Source organism: Panthera onca, chromosome E1 (assembly GCF_046562875.1).
Source record: "Panthera onca isolate mPanOnc1 chromosome E1, mPanOnc1 haplotype 2, whole genome shotgun sequence".
NCBI classification, from domain to species: Eukaryota; Metazoa; Chordata; class Mammalia; order Carnivora; family Felidae; genus Panthera; species Panthera onca.
The window spans coordinates 34,294,521-34,309,329 of record NC_138352.1 but is presented as its reverse complement, the minus strand read 5'-3'; the positions used below and the strand labels follow the sequence as shown (position 1 = coordinate 34,309,329).

Below are 14,809 nucleotides of genomic sequence, written 5' to 3'. Positions count from 1 at the left end.
TGTAACCCCCCCTTTTTTTAAAATGTTTAATTATTTGAGAGTGAGCGAGAGAGAGAGTGAGTGAGAGCAAGCACAGCCAGGGAAGGGGCAGAGAGAGGAGAGAGAGAGAATCCCAAGCAGGCTCCACGCCCAGCACAGAGCCTGACGTGGGGCTTGATCTTACAACCATGAGATCATGGCCTGAGCCAAAATCAAGAGTTAGACACTTAACCAACTGAACCACCTGGGCACCCCTACATAAAAACCTTTCTAACTAAGCCAAGTCTCCAAGTATTCTTTCTTCTGAAATTCAGTTGTTATGGTCAATAACTCACAAACTGGTGCTTATCAACAGCTCTGACTCATCAAATTATTTTGCATCATTTCACCTTAACTCCTATCCCCAATTATATTCTAAACTTGCTGGTAGTGCAGACATGTTATTCTTTTTTTTGTTCCACATAGTTCCCAGCACTCTGCTGGTACACAAAAATGACTGTTTAATGTTTGCTATCTTAGAAAGTCTTTTGAGGAAGAGTTGTAATGATAACACTAACTTACCAGCCTGATGTTGTCTTCTGGGCGCAGTAATATGAACATTGCTTGGAGATGCTGTTGGAGATCACCTGGTTAAATTGGTAAAACAAAACAATAATTATTCCTCATTGTAATGTCAACAGAGAGGATTCCTTCTACCTTAATAACCTGCGTAAAAGAAAGTTCTGGGTCACTCAAGGACTGTAATTAGAAATTAAGTGAATGTCTTAATATGATTAACTTCTTTTTAAGTGAAAAGACAGAATGGCAGACTGCATCTCTATACATTTACTTTTAGCCTGTACTATATTAAAATTTGCTTTGTGTCTGTCCAACGGAAAGTGCACTTGAGAGCAACCTCTGTTCTGTACTGCAGTGGGTGCTGAAAAGAGCAACAGTGATATATGTCCGGGCACAGACACCACTGGCTGTGCTCTCAGGCACACTGAAGGTAGCAAGGAAGGAATCCTGAAAATGTGACTGAGGTTAGAATTATCCCTAACTTTAAAAAAAGCTAGCCATTTTGCCATTCTTATTCCTGTAAATCTTCTGTTGCATTTAACCTAAGAAGATTTTTAGATTTCCCATAAAATAATATCAATAGTTAATGATTTCCATATTAGTGGCTGATATTAAAATAAGAGTTCTCATTAAATATAGCAGATCCCAAGAAATATATATTCCACTGAACCTATTATTAGGTACTTTAACACGGACAATCAGTATTTGAAAACATACTTGTTCCTATACATTCTATAAAACTAAGTTGAATTTTTTTTGTATTAAAGTATTAGAAAACCTGAGGCTTTCGCTAGTAGAAGATAATTAGATAACATACTGTTTTTTTTTTAATTTGTTTTTTTTTAACGTTTATTTATTTTTGAGACAGAGACAGAGCATGAACGGGGGAGGGTCAGAGAGAGAGAGGGAGGCACAGAATCTGAAACAGGCTCCAGGCTCTGAGCTGTCAGCGCAGAGCCTGACGCGGGGCTCGAACTCACGAACCGTGAGATCATGACCTGAGCCGAAGTCGGCCGCTTAACCGACTGAGCTACCCAGGCGCCCCGATAATGTACTGTTATAAATAATGACAATCAGAGAACAAAAAACTTCATTTGTGCCCATCCAGATCTGTCTCTTTTTTAAGAGTCTAAAGATTCTGATGTTCTCACATTCATCTTGAAATCTGCATACAAAATTTTCTTCCAGGTTAACTTCAACTCTTAACTATGAGATGAAATACTGATATATGCAAGAAGTGGTGAGGGGGAAGAAGGAAAAAGTAGGTTAGCAAACAGGTATTTGTCTAAAAGGTCAGCAAGTCTGGGGCAACTAGGTGGCTCGGTTGGTTAAGTGTCTGACTCGTGACTTTGGCTTAGGTCATGGTCTCACAGTCATGGGATCGAGCCCTGTGTCAGGTTCTGCACCAGGCATGAAGCCTGCTTAAGATTCTCTCTTTCTCTCCCTCTGTCCCTCTCATGCTCTCTCTAAATAAATAAATAAATAAATAAATAAATAAATAAAGGTCGGCAAGTCTCAAAGACTTTCCTTTTTCTTTCCTTTTCTTAAAGAATAGTTTTCTTGCCTCACTCCCACCCCACCCCTATTTCAGTGCTGGCTTCTGACCAATTCCATTATGGCAGAATCTTTTAACTTTCAAAATTAAAAAACAGAGTCATTATGTTTGGCCAGGTCTGTTCTGCTACATTTCAAACCCAGAGACACAATCTAAGTCTCATGTGTAAGAACCAATATGGGCTCATAGGTATAAAACCAAGAGAAATTAAAACATGTCCACATAAGAGCTTATACATATATATTCATAGTGGCATTACTCATCACAGCCAAAAATGGAAACAACTCAACTGTCTATCAACTGGTGAATGGAAAAATAAAATATAGTATATCCATACACTAGAATATTATTTGGTCATAAAAAGGAATAAAGTAGTGATACACAGTATAATGTAAATGACCCCTGGGCACCTGGGTGGCTCAGTCCGGTTAAGCATCCAACTTTGGCTCAGGTCATGATCTCATGGTTTGTGAATTTGAGCCCCATTTTGGGCTCTGTGCTGACAGCTCAGTCTGCTTTGGATTCTGTGTCTCCCTCTCTCTCTCTGCCCCTCCCCTGCTTACACTCTGTCTCTCCCTCTCAAAAATAAATAAGCACTAAAAAAAATTAATATAAATGACCCTTGAAAACATTATGCTAAGTGAAAGGAGCCTGTCTCCAAAGAGCGTTTATATAATTACACTTATATGGAACACCCAGAACAGGCAGATCTATATATAGAGAAAGTAGATCAGTGGTTGTTTAGGATTGGCAGGGAAGGTGGGGAATATAGGGAATGACTGCTAATGGATAACTGGGTTTCTTTTGGAGGTGATGAAAACATTCTAAAATTAGAGCGATGGTTGCACAACTCTGTATATATGAAAAAAAATCACTGAATGTATACTTTAAATGAGTAAATAGAGTGAATTATATGGTATGTGAATTATATCTCACTAAAAGTGTTTAAAAAAAAAAAAAGAACCAGTGTGGGGAGAAGACAAAGTGTTAGGAATAAACAATGAAGAGTGACTTAAGTTTCATGTTACAACTGAGTTAAGCAGCTGAGGCTTTTTAAAAATTAAGATTTCTTCTGTTCTATCAGGACAAATAGCCTGAGGAAAGGATTTTTAGGATGGAGAACTTGTAGAAGAGAACCATTTCTGGGCAATAGTGGGCCTAAGTCCCTACTCTAAGTGCCACTGGCCCCAAGATCCAGATGGCTTCTTTGAAGGTCAGGCAAAAGTCAGGGAGCCCTATCCCCACTGTAAGGCTTCTTATGTGAGCTGGGTATGTGGAAGTTCAGGTTTGTTAGCAGTGAAAAGTACTGCCAGTAAGCAAACTGGGTATATTCTACTGGGAACCTTCATTGCTAAATCATAGAAAAATTCATTAGAGTATTTTTGTACCTTAGTATTTGTCCAACAAAAATTTACTGAATACCTACTACATATATAAGGCATTCTGCTAAGTGCCAGAAAAATAGTGAGAATGAAGGAAAAGTGATTATAGCACAGTACAATTCTTTCTTTCACTATTACAAAACTGTTGGAGAAATGGGAATGGGGTAGTCAGCCTTGTAGAACAAAACAAAAGGCTAAGAAACCAAGAAAGGAATGGTATACATGGAACTTTACCTGCATGCTTGTTGCGTCTGTGGCTGATTCTTGGTGTGGATGAGCCATTTCCCCGTGGTAGAAAAAGGGCAGCACCTTTGACAGTTAGAAAGCTCTCGCTGATGCTGTCAGGAAAAAGTCAAAACAAAACGAATTATTTAAGGAAGGAAATCAGAGTATGATGGAGATCCATTTTGGGATTGTTCTCTCTCCCATCTTCCAAAGTCCCAATTTCAAGGGATGAAGTAAAAATAAAATCAAAAGAGACCTTGATTATTTGCAAAGTCATTTCTACTCTAGACAATTTTTCTGAAACATAACTTACAATATTCTCTACATATTACATGGTAGTAGTTAAGAGTGAAGGCTCTGGAAACAAAAAAGAGGGTGAAGGCTCTGGTTCCAGATTGCCTGGGTTTAAATCCTGGCTCTGCTACTTCTTACCTGAGTGAATTTTGGGGGCCCTAAATTTCCATATCTGTAAAAACAAAGCTGTCATGAGGAGCCAATATAAATACAGTTTCTTACAGTGGTACCCTTAACAAATATTAGGTATTGTTATTAGATCTATGATTACCAATAAGTGTTTGATTAGTGTCCTAATCAGATGTAAAGTATAATACTTTAACAGGCTCAAAGTTTGCCAAAAAAATTTATTATTTTTTGTTTGTTTGTTTAAAATACACCTACACTGGGGCGCCTGGGTGGTTCAGTTAGTTAAGTGTCTGACTTTTGATTTCAGCTCAGGTCATGATCTCACGGTTCGTGGGTTCGAGCCTCACATCGGGCTCCACACTGGCAGTGTGGAGCCTGCTTGGGATTTTCTCCTTCTTTTCTCCCTCTCTCTGCCCCTCCCTGCTCCCTCTCTCTCAAAATAAGTAAATAAAAAACTTAAAAAAAAAAACTTAAAAAAAATACACATACACCACACTAAAGTGTTACTCAAGATTTTACTTTTACAGACTTGTATTCCCATATGCCTGAAAGGAGTAAGGCACAGGAAATGTGTTTAACCTATGGAGCTGGCCAGGTCAACACCATCCTTCATGTAAATAAATGACAGTTCAACGGAGGTGGAGAATTACTACTCAGGATAGCAGTAATATAATTACTAGTGAATATCCACAGAAAACAAAATATATCCAAACTATTTCATATCAACAGACTAAGACTTTTAACGTTACCCACAAATCTGAAAAGGTCTAATAGAACTTTTAAAACACTAATGGCAAAATTCAGAACGGAGGGTTCCAAGTTTGCTTATAAGCATGTTATGCAGAGTTAGGTAATGTATTGTGAATTACACTCCCTACTCAACATTTCCACTTGGAAATCCAACTGGCATTGCAAATTTGCATTGCCAAAACAAAGCTCTTGCGTCCCTGCAAACCTGATCCCTATTCTCATCCACCCAAACTGTCTGGGCCAAATACTTAGCAGTCATCCTTGGTTTCTCTTTTTCCCTGTAACAATATGTATCCTAATCCATCAGTAAGACCTAGGGGTTTTACTTTCAAATATATCTTGAATCTGCCCACTTATCTCCATTACCACTTTGACAATGTCCATAGCACCATCATTTTTCATTTAGACCACTATTAAAGTTTTTTTTTTTTTTAGCTTTTTATTATGGAAAATTAAGGGCATAATATAATGAACCCCCATGTTCTCATCATTTCAGCTTTAACTGAAGGCCAATCTTCTACATCCTTAGATGTAGATGTAGATGTTTCTTCTACATCCTTACTCTATTCACCTGGTCCCTGAAGTGAAACTAAATCCCAGACATTCTATCAGCAAAAAATTTCTTAACTGGTCTGTCTGCAACCACTTCTGCACCACTGCTATCCACTTACCAAAGAGTAACCAGAGTGATTTTACGTATATAAAATACACATATATATCACATAATGCCACTTCCCTCCTTAAAACTCTCCAATGGCTTCCCTTTGTACTGAACAAATAAAAGCTGAAGTCTTCAGACTTCAAGGCCCTGTAACATCCAATAATACACTGCTTCTCTAATTTTGCACTATCTCCCCTTTTGTTCACTGTGGTCTGGCTGCACTGGTCTCTTTTGTTTCTTCTATATTTTAGGCCCCTTCTCAGGGTCTTTGTGCTTTTTGTTTTCTACTTGGGACACATTTCTCTTGCCCTGCCGCTATTTAAGTCACAGCTCCAAATAGATCACCTCTCACCTATCCCAATCATACTCTGTCCTGTTGTTTTATTTCCTTCAGGATATTTATGTATCATATACTAAAATTACATTTACTTACTTTGTATACTTAATGTGGTTATCTCCTTATGACAGGATATAAGCTCAATGAAGAGCAAGGATTTTATTTTGCTCAGCACTATATCCTCAACATTGGAAATAGTGTCAAGCACACATTAGATGTTCAATAGATATTTGACAAATGAATGAGTTCATCTCAGGGTTTTTTCCACACTGTTTTATCTGTCCTGTCATTGCAGCAGGAACTATAATTTAGGACAAGAACACAGAAATTCTGTAATTTCACATGCAAAAAATAATTGTTACAGAACTCAACAGATTTGGCAAATTAATGGATTGTAACTACAAATGTTTGACGATAAATTAATTGGCAAACAATTAAATCACCTTTATAATGTCACTTGTTGACTCAGTTTTATTCTTTAATTAAGTGGCATGAAGCTGATAAACTTTTGAGCTAACTTGCTAAATAGATTGGAACATGTCTTCTAAAAACAAACAGAAGAATCCACAGATGCCACTTAAAAAAAAATCTGCATGCTGGCTAGGAGGGACTGCCTTTATTTTGTTTTGTTTCCATCTTTAAATAAAGTGTTGCGCTCTTGTGGTCTATTGCACAAGTCTTGTCTCTTGTTACATTCGTGGCATGCACATGTCACCCTGCTGTGGGTCACTCTGTTTCACTCACATTACGGGAACAACCTAAAACAAAATGTCTTGAGTGACAGGATGAGAGGGGTACACCACAGACAGGAAATGAAATTCACACTTCTGCCAACACAGCAAGTCTGCTTTATCAAATGAAAGTATTTTAAAAATATAGGCTAATATTCTACCTAACCCAGACAAAGTTACAGGTGTGGGCACTTTGGTTTCCAGTAAACAAAGTGGTTTCAGTATCTTCAAAAGAAGTATATGTAGAGAGCTTAAAACAACAAAGCATATTTTAGTTGTTCCTTTTGAGACAGAGGTAGTTTCTCTTTGACAAACACTAATCTAAGAACTAACTTCCTCGTTTGATACATTTATTGCTGCTTATGCTTTAAAGCAAATCTAAGTGTGCTCTTTAAAATGTAGGTAGTGATGGGCACCTGGGTGGCTCAGTTGGCTGAGCGTCCGACTTGGGCTCAGGTCATGATCTCACCGTTTGTGAGTTTGAGTCCCAGGTCAGGCTCTGTGCTGACAGTGCAGAGCCTGCTCTGGATTCTGCATCTCCCTCTCTCTCTACCCCTCCCCTGCTCGTGCTCTATCTCTTTCTCTCTCAAAAATAAACATTAAAAAAATTTTTTTAAATGTAGGTAGTGCTTTTCACTAGGGGAGGGTTGGGGTAGGGGGCAAGGGCCCTTGGTTAATTCAAAGCTACTTGGAAAATTCCTTATTATAAAATAAAAGAAAGACCAGGAGTCAAACTTACATCTAGTATAAGAGAAAAGATGCTTTTCTATTTAAATCATTTACACAAATCTCAATGAACTTTTCAGAACAAAATGCAGAGCAGAAACAGCTGGGCCAGGAGACTACCATACCAGGTGCAGCACAGAATCCCAGAGAGTCATGGCAGACACACACGCGCTGGATGGTACAGTCAATCCTCTTTATGCTGTGGTCCCAGATTGTGACTCCCCAGTTAACACAAAAGTGGCATATATTGTTGGTCACTGGAGATCCGGAATAAAAGTGTGGATGATTACGAAAATCCTTTATCATCACTGAACAAAAGTCAAAGCTCTGTAAGTGCTATCAAAGACGGGATGGCAGTATGATGGCACAGAAGTGAAAAAATAAAATTCACAACCAACAGGATTTAGGTGGTTCAAATTCAACTTGAAAATTAAATGCCTTATTTACATATGAATAAAATTATATGTAAATTTAATCACAGGTACTTCAGTGTAAGGTAAAAGCTTATTTTGCTACAACAGCAAGAGATTCATTGCTCTTTTTGAAAAGCTTCCTGAAGATTCAATCAACATAGAGTTCATTTCTACTTAAAAATTTAGACAGGCAGGTGAAACCATTTACACATTTTCTGAGTTGACCAATTCTGGACCAGACACAGGACTTCTCCAATAAATCTTACGGAGCCATCCATAGGTAATTACAGATGCCTAAGGTAAACACAAACCCAAAAAGACTCCAGAACCTCTATATTAAGGAAAACACAAGATAAAGAGAATACCACTCTCTCAATCTAAAGACGGATTGTTATTAGGAAGTGATTAGGTGCTTGATAAGAAAATGACACAGTATCATGTTTCTAACAGAGTGACCATGAAGTTCTCCAGTCTATCAGAACACAGTTGAAGTTCATCTATTCTTCACTTGCTCAACAAAGAGAAGATCATTCCTAGTTAGACACGAATAGCTAATAATAACTAATGTGACTAGAAGCCTAGTGTGTGTGCAAGGCACTAAGCTAAGCATGGGACATTATTTCATTTAATCTTCATAACAACTCTATGAAGTAGGTACTATTTTTTACCCCTAATTTACATGTAAGAGACTGATGGACTCAAGAGATTCTAAGTTATTTGCCCAAGATCACACAGCTAGTAATACTCAGAGCAAGAATTCAAACCAAGATTTCACTTGGAAGTTCATGCTCTGAATTACTACTCTCTCCACTAGGCTGTTCTAGTTTTACGATATTATGTAGGATGAAATATAATGTTTTCCCACAGAGTTTTCAACAGAATAGAATTTAAAATAGAGTACAGGAGTGAAAGAAAAGACTGAAATAAATCCAGATCTCAACTCTTCTCATGCCTTTTTTGTTTCCCTTATCAAGGCCAGGAGCAGAAAGACCATACTGAGGGGAATCAAGAACATCTGGCTGAGAGAGATGAATCCAAATGGGATGGACAGTAGAGAAGAGAACTCTAACTTCTGTTGGGAATGGCAGTAGCATTTCAAAAGTCTCGAAAATGTAGGAAAGACTATTCTGCTTTAAACAGATTTGGGAAGCACTCCATACCACTACCTCCTGATCAAAGTCACTTCTTAAAGCATGAAATTTGTTAACTGGCAGTTAATTTTCAGGCAAAGTATAGAGAAAAAGGTCAACTAATGGAAGAAAATACTTAACTCTTCTAAGGTTGGAATGATTTCTGAAGAATGTGGCCAGGGCGATCATCCATGACCAGGAGAAAGGCCAAGGAAGCAAAACAAAGCAACACACCTGACCAAATTGCAGGATATCAGCTGGACACATATTCTTCTGTTTTATATACAATACACACGAAGAACTGGATTATTTACAATGGGAAATTGGGTTTCAGAAAGTGGATGTAATGCTTGTATTTCAACATTAAAATGAAGGAAGGAGATTTTCATGTTTATAGTGTTTGTAATGTTTGGTATGTCTGTATAACGCTAAAATTTAAAGGTAAATTATATTTTACCTATAAATTGCACAAAGTGAGATGGTTAGCATTTACATAAAATTAAAATACACATAATCTAAACTGTTATATTTTTGTCTTGAGGAAGATTCATCTACTGGAAAGTTTCAAATATATTCTACCCTAATATTCTGCCTTTCCTGATAAGTGTTCTCCGCTTATTTTAAAGTTGTTTAATTTTCAGATTCAGGGCAGTAGGGTAGCTTCTATAAGTTTCTTAGGTGGAAAGGAATTCATGTCTCTGTTTAGTATGACCATTATCGAACAGAAAGGAAATTTCATAATAAAAAGTTTCAAATATCAGACGAGAGGTCAAAAACCAAAGAGCTACCAAAAACTACAGAGCTCCCACTGCCGCCTCAAAAGTTTGGCTAAATCCAAAAACAGGAAGGAAAAAGTCATTGTGCTTTCCTGTTGAAACATGGCTGCAAAAAGTCAAAGCATACTTCTAGGCAGTTGAGAAAAAGTTTGATTCTGTAATCCTCAAGGAATTTAGGGACTACACTACAATGGGAGAAAGTCTTAAATCCAAATATCATATGTAGTCTTCTCTGTAATTAAACATTTCCCAATCCCATCCCCACCCCCACCATACATGGCCATATGTTCATATGATAGTATTAGGACAGCAATCACTATCTGTTGGAACCCTCTCCCCCCAAGGCATAAATTCCAGACACATGCCTACGAATGCAGGCAGCAGGATTATTTCTCTCATCAGCAGACAAGTAGAGGTTGGGTACATTTGTAGACCAATTATTGGCAAGGTGAAGAAGAACTTAGGACTCCTGTTCTTACTCATTAACTATAACCATCAGATCATTTTAGTTCCAGCTAATCTTCCACTTAAACTCTCTTGCACAATATCCAACACAACTACCCTCAGATGCAGCTATTTGTTTTACCTTTTTCCTACTTTTCCACAATCTAAGAAGAAAAGAAAGGGTCTGTTTGTTTAAGACTGAGAACAAATTCCTTCAGGACTATCCTCCTGGTCTTTTCCCTATAAATCATAAACGGGAGAAGAAACAAACCCAGAAAATTCCTTTTATTTTGTTCATTTTGAATGTTCACTTACTTGGTAAGATCTTGTAACAATTCCATTTTGCCTCAAACATGTGCATCTCAGAAATGTTCAGACAGAAACATAACATAGGATCAATAATTTTGCCACTGACCACACAACTCAACCTTCTAAGTTCTGTAGACTGGAGTACATCTAAATTGACATCTGTTATTTTTGGCTGTCTGGAAATAGATCTTCCTTCCTAATCTCACTCTAGTCTCCAAATGTGCATGGTCTTGGTGGCCTCTAGCTCTGGAACTGTAAGGGGCTTGCAGGAACCTGGCATGTGGTTTAGGCTTGGCGAGTTGGAAATTCTCCCTGGATCTTAGGCAAGTGACCCAAGGGAGCAAGAATAGTGGGGAATGGTCACATTCACTATGGGGAGAATGGCAAGGTATAGACCAGACTACTACTCCCTGGCCTTCCTTTAATGCCTTTGGCTCCTGCCTGTTCTCTAAGCCTCCCTGTCCATATGGTGAGCTCTGACCTCCTTCAAACAAAAATTTTGGTTAAGATAGTTAAAATTAATTTCTGAGCTTGCAACAGAGAATCTGATATATCAATTGAAGTTCAAAGAATTTAATGACTGGGATGCCTGGGTGGCTCAGTTGCTTAAGCATCCGACTTCAGCTCAGGTCATGATCTCACGGTTCGTGGGTTCGAGCCCCATGTCGGGCTTTGTGCTGATAGCCTGGAGCCTACTTCGGATTCTGTGTCTCCCTCTCTCTCTCTGTTCCTCCCCTGCTCGCACTCTCTCTCTCAAAAATAAATAAACATTAGAAAAATTAAAAAAAAAAAGAATTTAGTGACTTGTTGCAAGTCACACAGCTAGTTAGTACTGGAACCTAAACTAGGCCCCATGTCATCTGACACCCTGGGCAGCACTTTAACCCTTTATCCAGAGTTCGATGTTCCTACATGTTGTGGATCTAATAATTTGAAGCAACCAGCAGTTAAAAACACATCTGGTCAGTTCATCTAAAGAGAACAAAGACAGGATTTTACTGCAAAGCCTGGTGTGATATTTGTTCTATTTTTCACAGCATCCTGAAGACAAAGTTGAGGTTCGAGTGAGGAAAAGCTTAGACATATTCCCATGAGGCAAATATTTTCATGCTATTTCTTAAAGTTGTTTCTTTTCTTTTTTGTTTAGTAAGTTTGTTGACTATTAAACATTGCTTTAAAAATATCAAAAACAAGATGCCAAAAACAAAGACTATGGGACCTAGGAAGGAGGGCAAGAAAGACTACTTGACAAAAGAAGTGGATGCAAAAGAAAAAGAGGGAGGACTCAATAAATCAGAAATGAAAGAGAGGAAGTAACAACCAACACCACAGAAATATAAAGAAGAGGATTATATGAAACTAGTATGAAAAACTATGTGCCAACAAATTGGAAAGCCTAGAAGAAATGGGTAAATTCCTAGAAACACACAATCTTCCCAGACTGAACCAGGGAGAAATAGAAAATCTTAACAGACCAATTACTAGTAACAAAACTGAATTAGTAATCAAAACACTTCCAACAAACATAAGTCCAGGACCAGATGGTTTCACAGGTGAATTCTACAAAACATTTAAAGAGTTAATGCCTATTTTCTCAAACTATTCCAAAACACAGCAGAGGAAGGTAAGCTTCTAAATTTACTCTAGGAGGCCAACATTACCCTGATACCAAAACCAGATGGAGACATTACAAAAAGAGATAACTACAGGCCAATATCCCCAGTGAACATTGATGCAAAAATCCTAAACAAAATACTGGCAAACTGAATTCAACAACACATTAAGGGGATCATTCACCATGATCAAGTGGGATTTATTCCAGGATGGTTCAACATCTGCAAATCAATGTGATACATCACATTAACAAAATGATGGGTAAAAACTGTATGATCATCTCAACAGATGCAGAAAAAGCATATGAGAAAATTCACCATCTCTTCACGATAAAAAATATCAATAAAGTGGGTTTAGAGGGAACATACCTCAATACAATAAAGTCCATATATGAGTGGGAGTCTTATTCTCGAGAAGGTCCTCCTCTAAGGAGAGGAGAAAACTGCCTCAGCTCAAAGGAGCCCATTCCCTTTACAGGCCGAATTATCAAAGCTCCTCGGTCCTGTAGCTCTAAACTCTAGGCTTAAATACTTTTTTTTTCTAAAAAGGTTAAGTTTTAAAGCTGTTTGGACCAAAAAGTAAATGACCTGAACAGTTCTTTCTCAGTATTCAAATTGCCAGGTGTACTGGTTACCAAGATATGACCAATATCACTTGGGACCAAATTTAAAATAGTTGGTGGGAATAGATAAAACAAAATGATAGTAACTCAGAAAAACTGTTCAGCATTTGAAAAATAATTTCATCTGCATGATTCAACAAATGCCTTTCCAGGTATTTAAAACACACCTGCAGAAGGAATGCAAGCTGGCTCTTAAGCACTTGGCCAAATGTCCAACCCTGTTTTCAGATTTCTCTTTTGCTCTAATGCAAAGGAGGCTCAGGTCATCTTCTATTCTTTGCTGCTGTCACCTTCTGACACCCTTGTCACCATCTTTTATTTAATCTAGCTCAATCATCTCTCTTTTCACTTATTTATTTAAAATGTATTTATTTTTGAGAGAGAGAGAGAGAGAGAGAAAGAGAGAGAGGGAGAGAGGGAGGGGAGGGAGGGAGACAGCACAAGAGGGGGAAGGGCAGAGAGAGAGGGAGACAGAGGATCTCTGTGGACAGCAAAGAGCCTGATGCGGGGCTCAAACTCACAATGTGTGAGCTCATGACCTGAGGTGAAGTCAGATGCTTAATCAACTGAGCCACCCAGGCTCCCAGTAAGGCATCAGATCTTGATGGACTTAACTTCAGAAACAAAACTCCCACTTCTCGACTACAATCCCCTCTCTTATGACTCTCATGTGTTTACTCTCTTCACCACACTCATGGCCATTCTGTCCTATATACAGATGACTTCTGACTACTTATCTATTGCTGAATAACAAATTACTCTAAAATGTAGAAGCTTAAAACAATAAAGAACATTCATTATCTCACAGTTTCTGTGGGTTAGGAATTCAGGAGCAACTTAGAGGGGTGGTTCTGGCTCAGAGTGTCTTATCAGGATGCAGCAGACATCTGAAGCCCTGACTAGGGCTGAAAGATCTGCTTCTAAAAAGGCTCCCTCAGTATATGGAGAAAGGGGAACTCTCTTGCCCTGTTGGTGGGAATGCAAACTAGTGCAGCCACTCTAGAAAACAGTATGGCGGTTCCTCAAAAAGTTAAAAATAGAAAGAACTACTGTAGATCTGGCAATTGCATTACTAGGTATTTACCCCAAAGATACAAAAATACAGATCTGAGGGGCACCTGGGTGGCTGTCAGTTAAGTATCTGACTTTGGCTCAGGTCATGAACTCAGTTCGTGGGTTTGAGCCCTGCATCGGGCTCTGTGCTGACAGCTTGGAGCCTGGGGCCTGCTTTGGATTGTGTCTCCCTCTCTCTTTGACCCTCACACTCGCTCTCTCAAAAATAAACATTAAAAAATAAAAAAAAAAAAACACAGATTCAAAGGGAATCTGCTAGGGAAAGAGCCCAAATATCCATCGACTGATGAATGGATAAAGATGTGGTGTGTGTGTGTGTGTGTGTGTGTGTGTGTGTGTGTGTGTATAATGGAGTATTATTCAGTCATTAAAAAGAATGAAATCTTCCCATTTGCAATGATGTGGATGGAACTATAGTGTATTAAGCTAAGCGAAACAAGTCAGAGAAAGACAAATACCATTATGATTTCACTCATATGTCGAATTTAAGAAACAAAACAGCTGAACATATTGGGGGGGGGGAAGAGAGGGAAACAAACCATAAGAGATTCTTAATGAGAAGAGAACAAACTGAGGATTGATGGAGGGAGGTTGGGTGAGCGATGGGCTAGATAGATAATGGGTATTAAGGAGAACACTTGTTATGATGAGCACTGGGTGTTGTATGTAAGTGATGAACTACTGAATTCTACTTCTGAAACCAACATTGCACTGTAAGTTCACTAACAAGAATTTAAATAAAAATTTGAAGAACAAAATAAAAAAGATAAAAATTAAAATAAACAAAATGGCTCCCTCAGATGGCTATCGACAGGAGGCCTCAGTTCTCTGCTATGTATACTTCTGCACTGTCCTACTTGAGAACTCTTGTGACATGGCAGCTGTTCTTCCCCAGAGTGACCCCAGAGAGAACAAGGCAGGAGTGCAAGGTTTTAGGACTTAATCTTGGAAGTTCACCATAATTTCTGCAACATACTATTATACAGGTCAACCTTATTTAAAAATATTTTTTTAATGTTTATTTTTGAGAGAGACGGAGCATGAGTGGGGGAGGGGCAGAGAGACAGAGGGAGACACAGAATCTGAAACAGGCTTCAGGC

General features: G+C 38.4%; 1 protein-coding gene across 7 annotated transcripts in view; it reads right to left on the bottom strand.

Moving 5' to 3' along the window:
- The window catches only part of SSH2 (slingshot protein phosphatase 2), a 256,836-nt gene that overhangs the window by 62,737 nt on the left and 179,290 nt on the right, over positions 1-14,809 (bottom strand). For all 7 annotated transcript variants that reach the window (XM_060647808.3, XM_060647811.3, XM_060647805.3 and 4 more), the window contains 2 exons: positions 3,709-3,812; positions 541-605 (listed from right to left, as the gene is read on the bottom strand). In XM_060647808.3, coding sequence (XP_060503791.2) covers positions 541-605; positions 3,709-3,812 — 169 coding nt within the window. The remainder of the gene's footprint in view (positions 1-540; positions 606-3,708; positions 3,813-14,809) is intronic.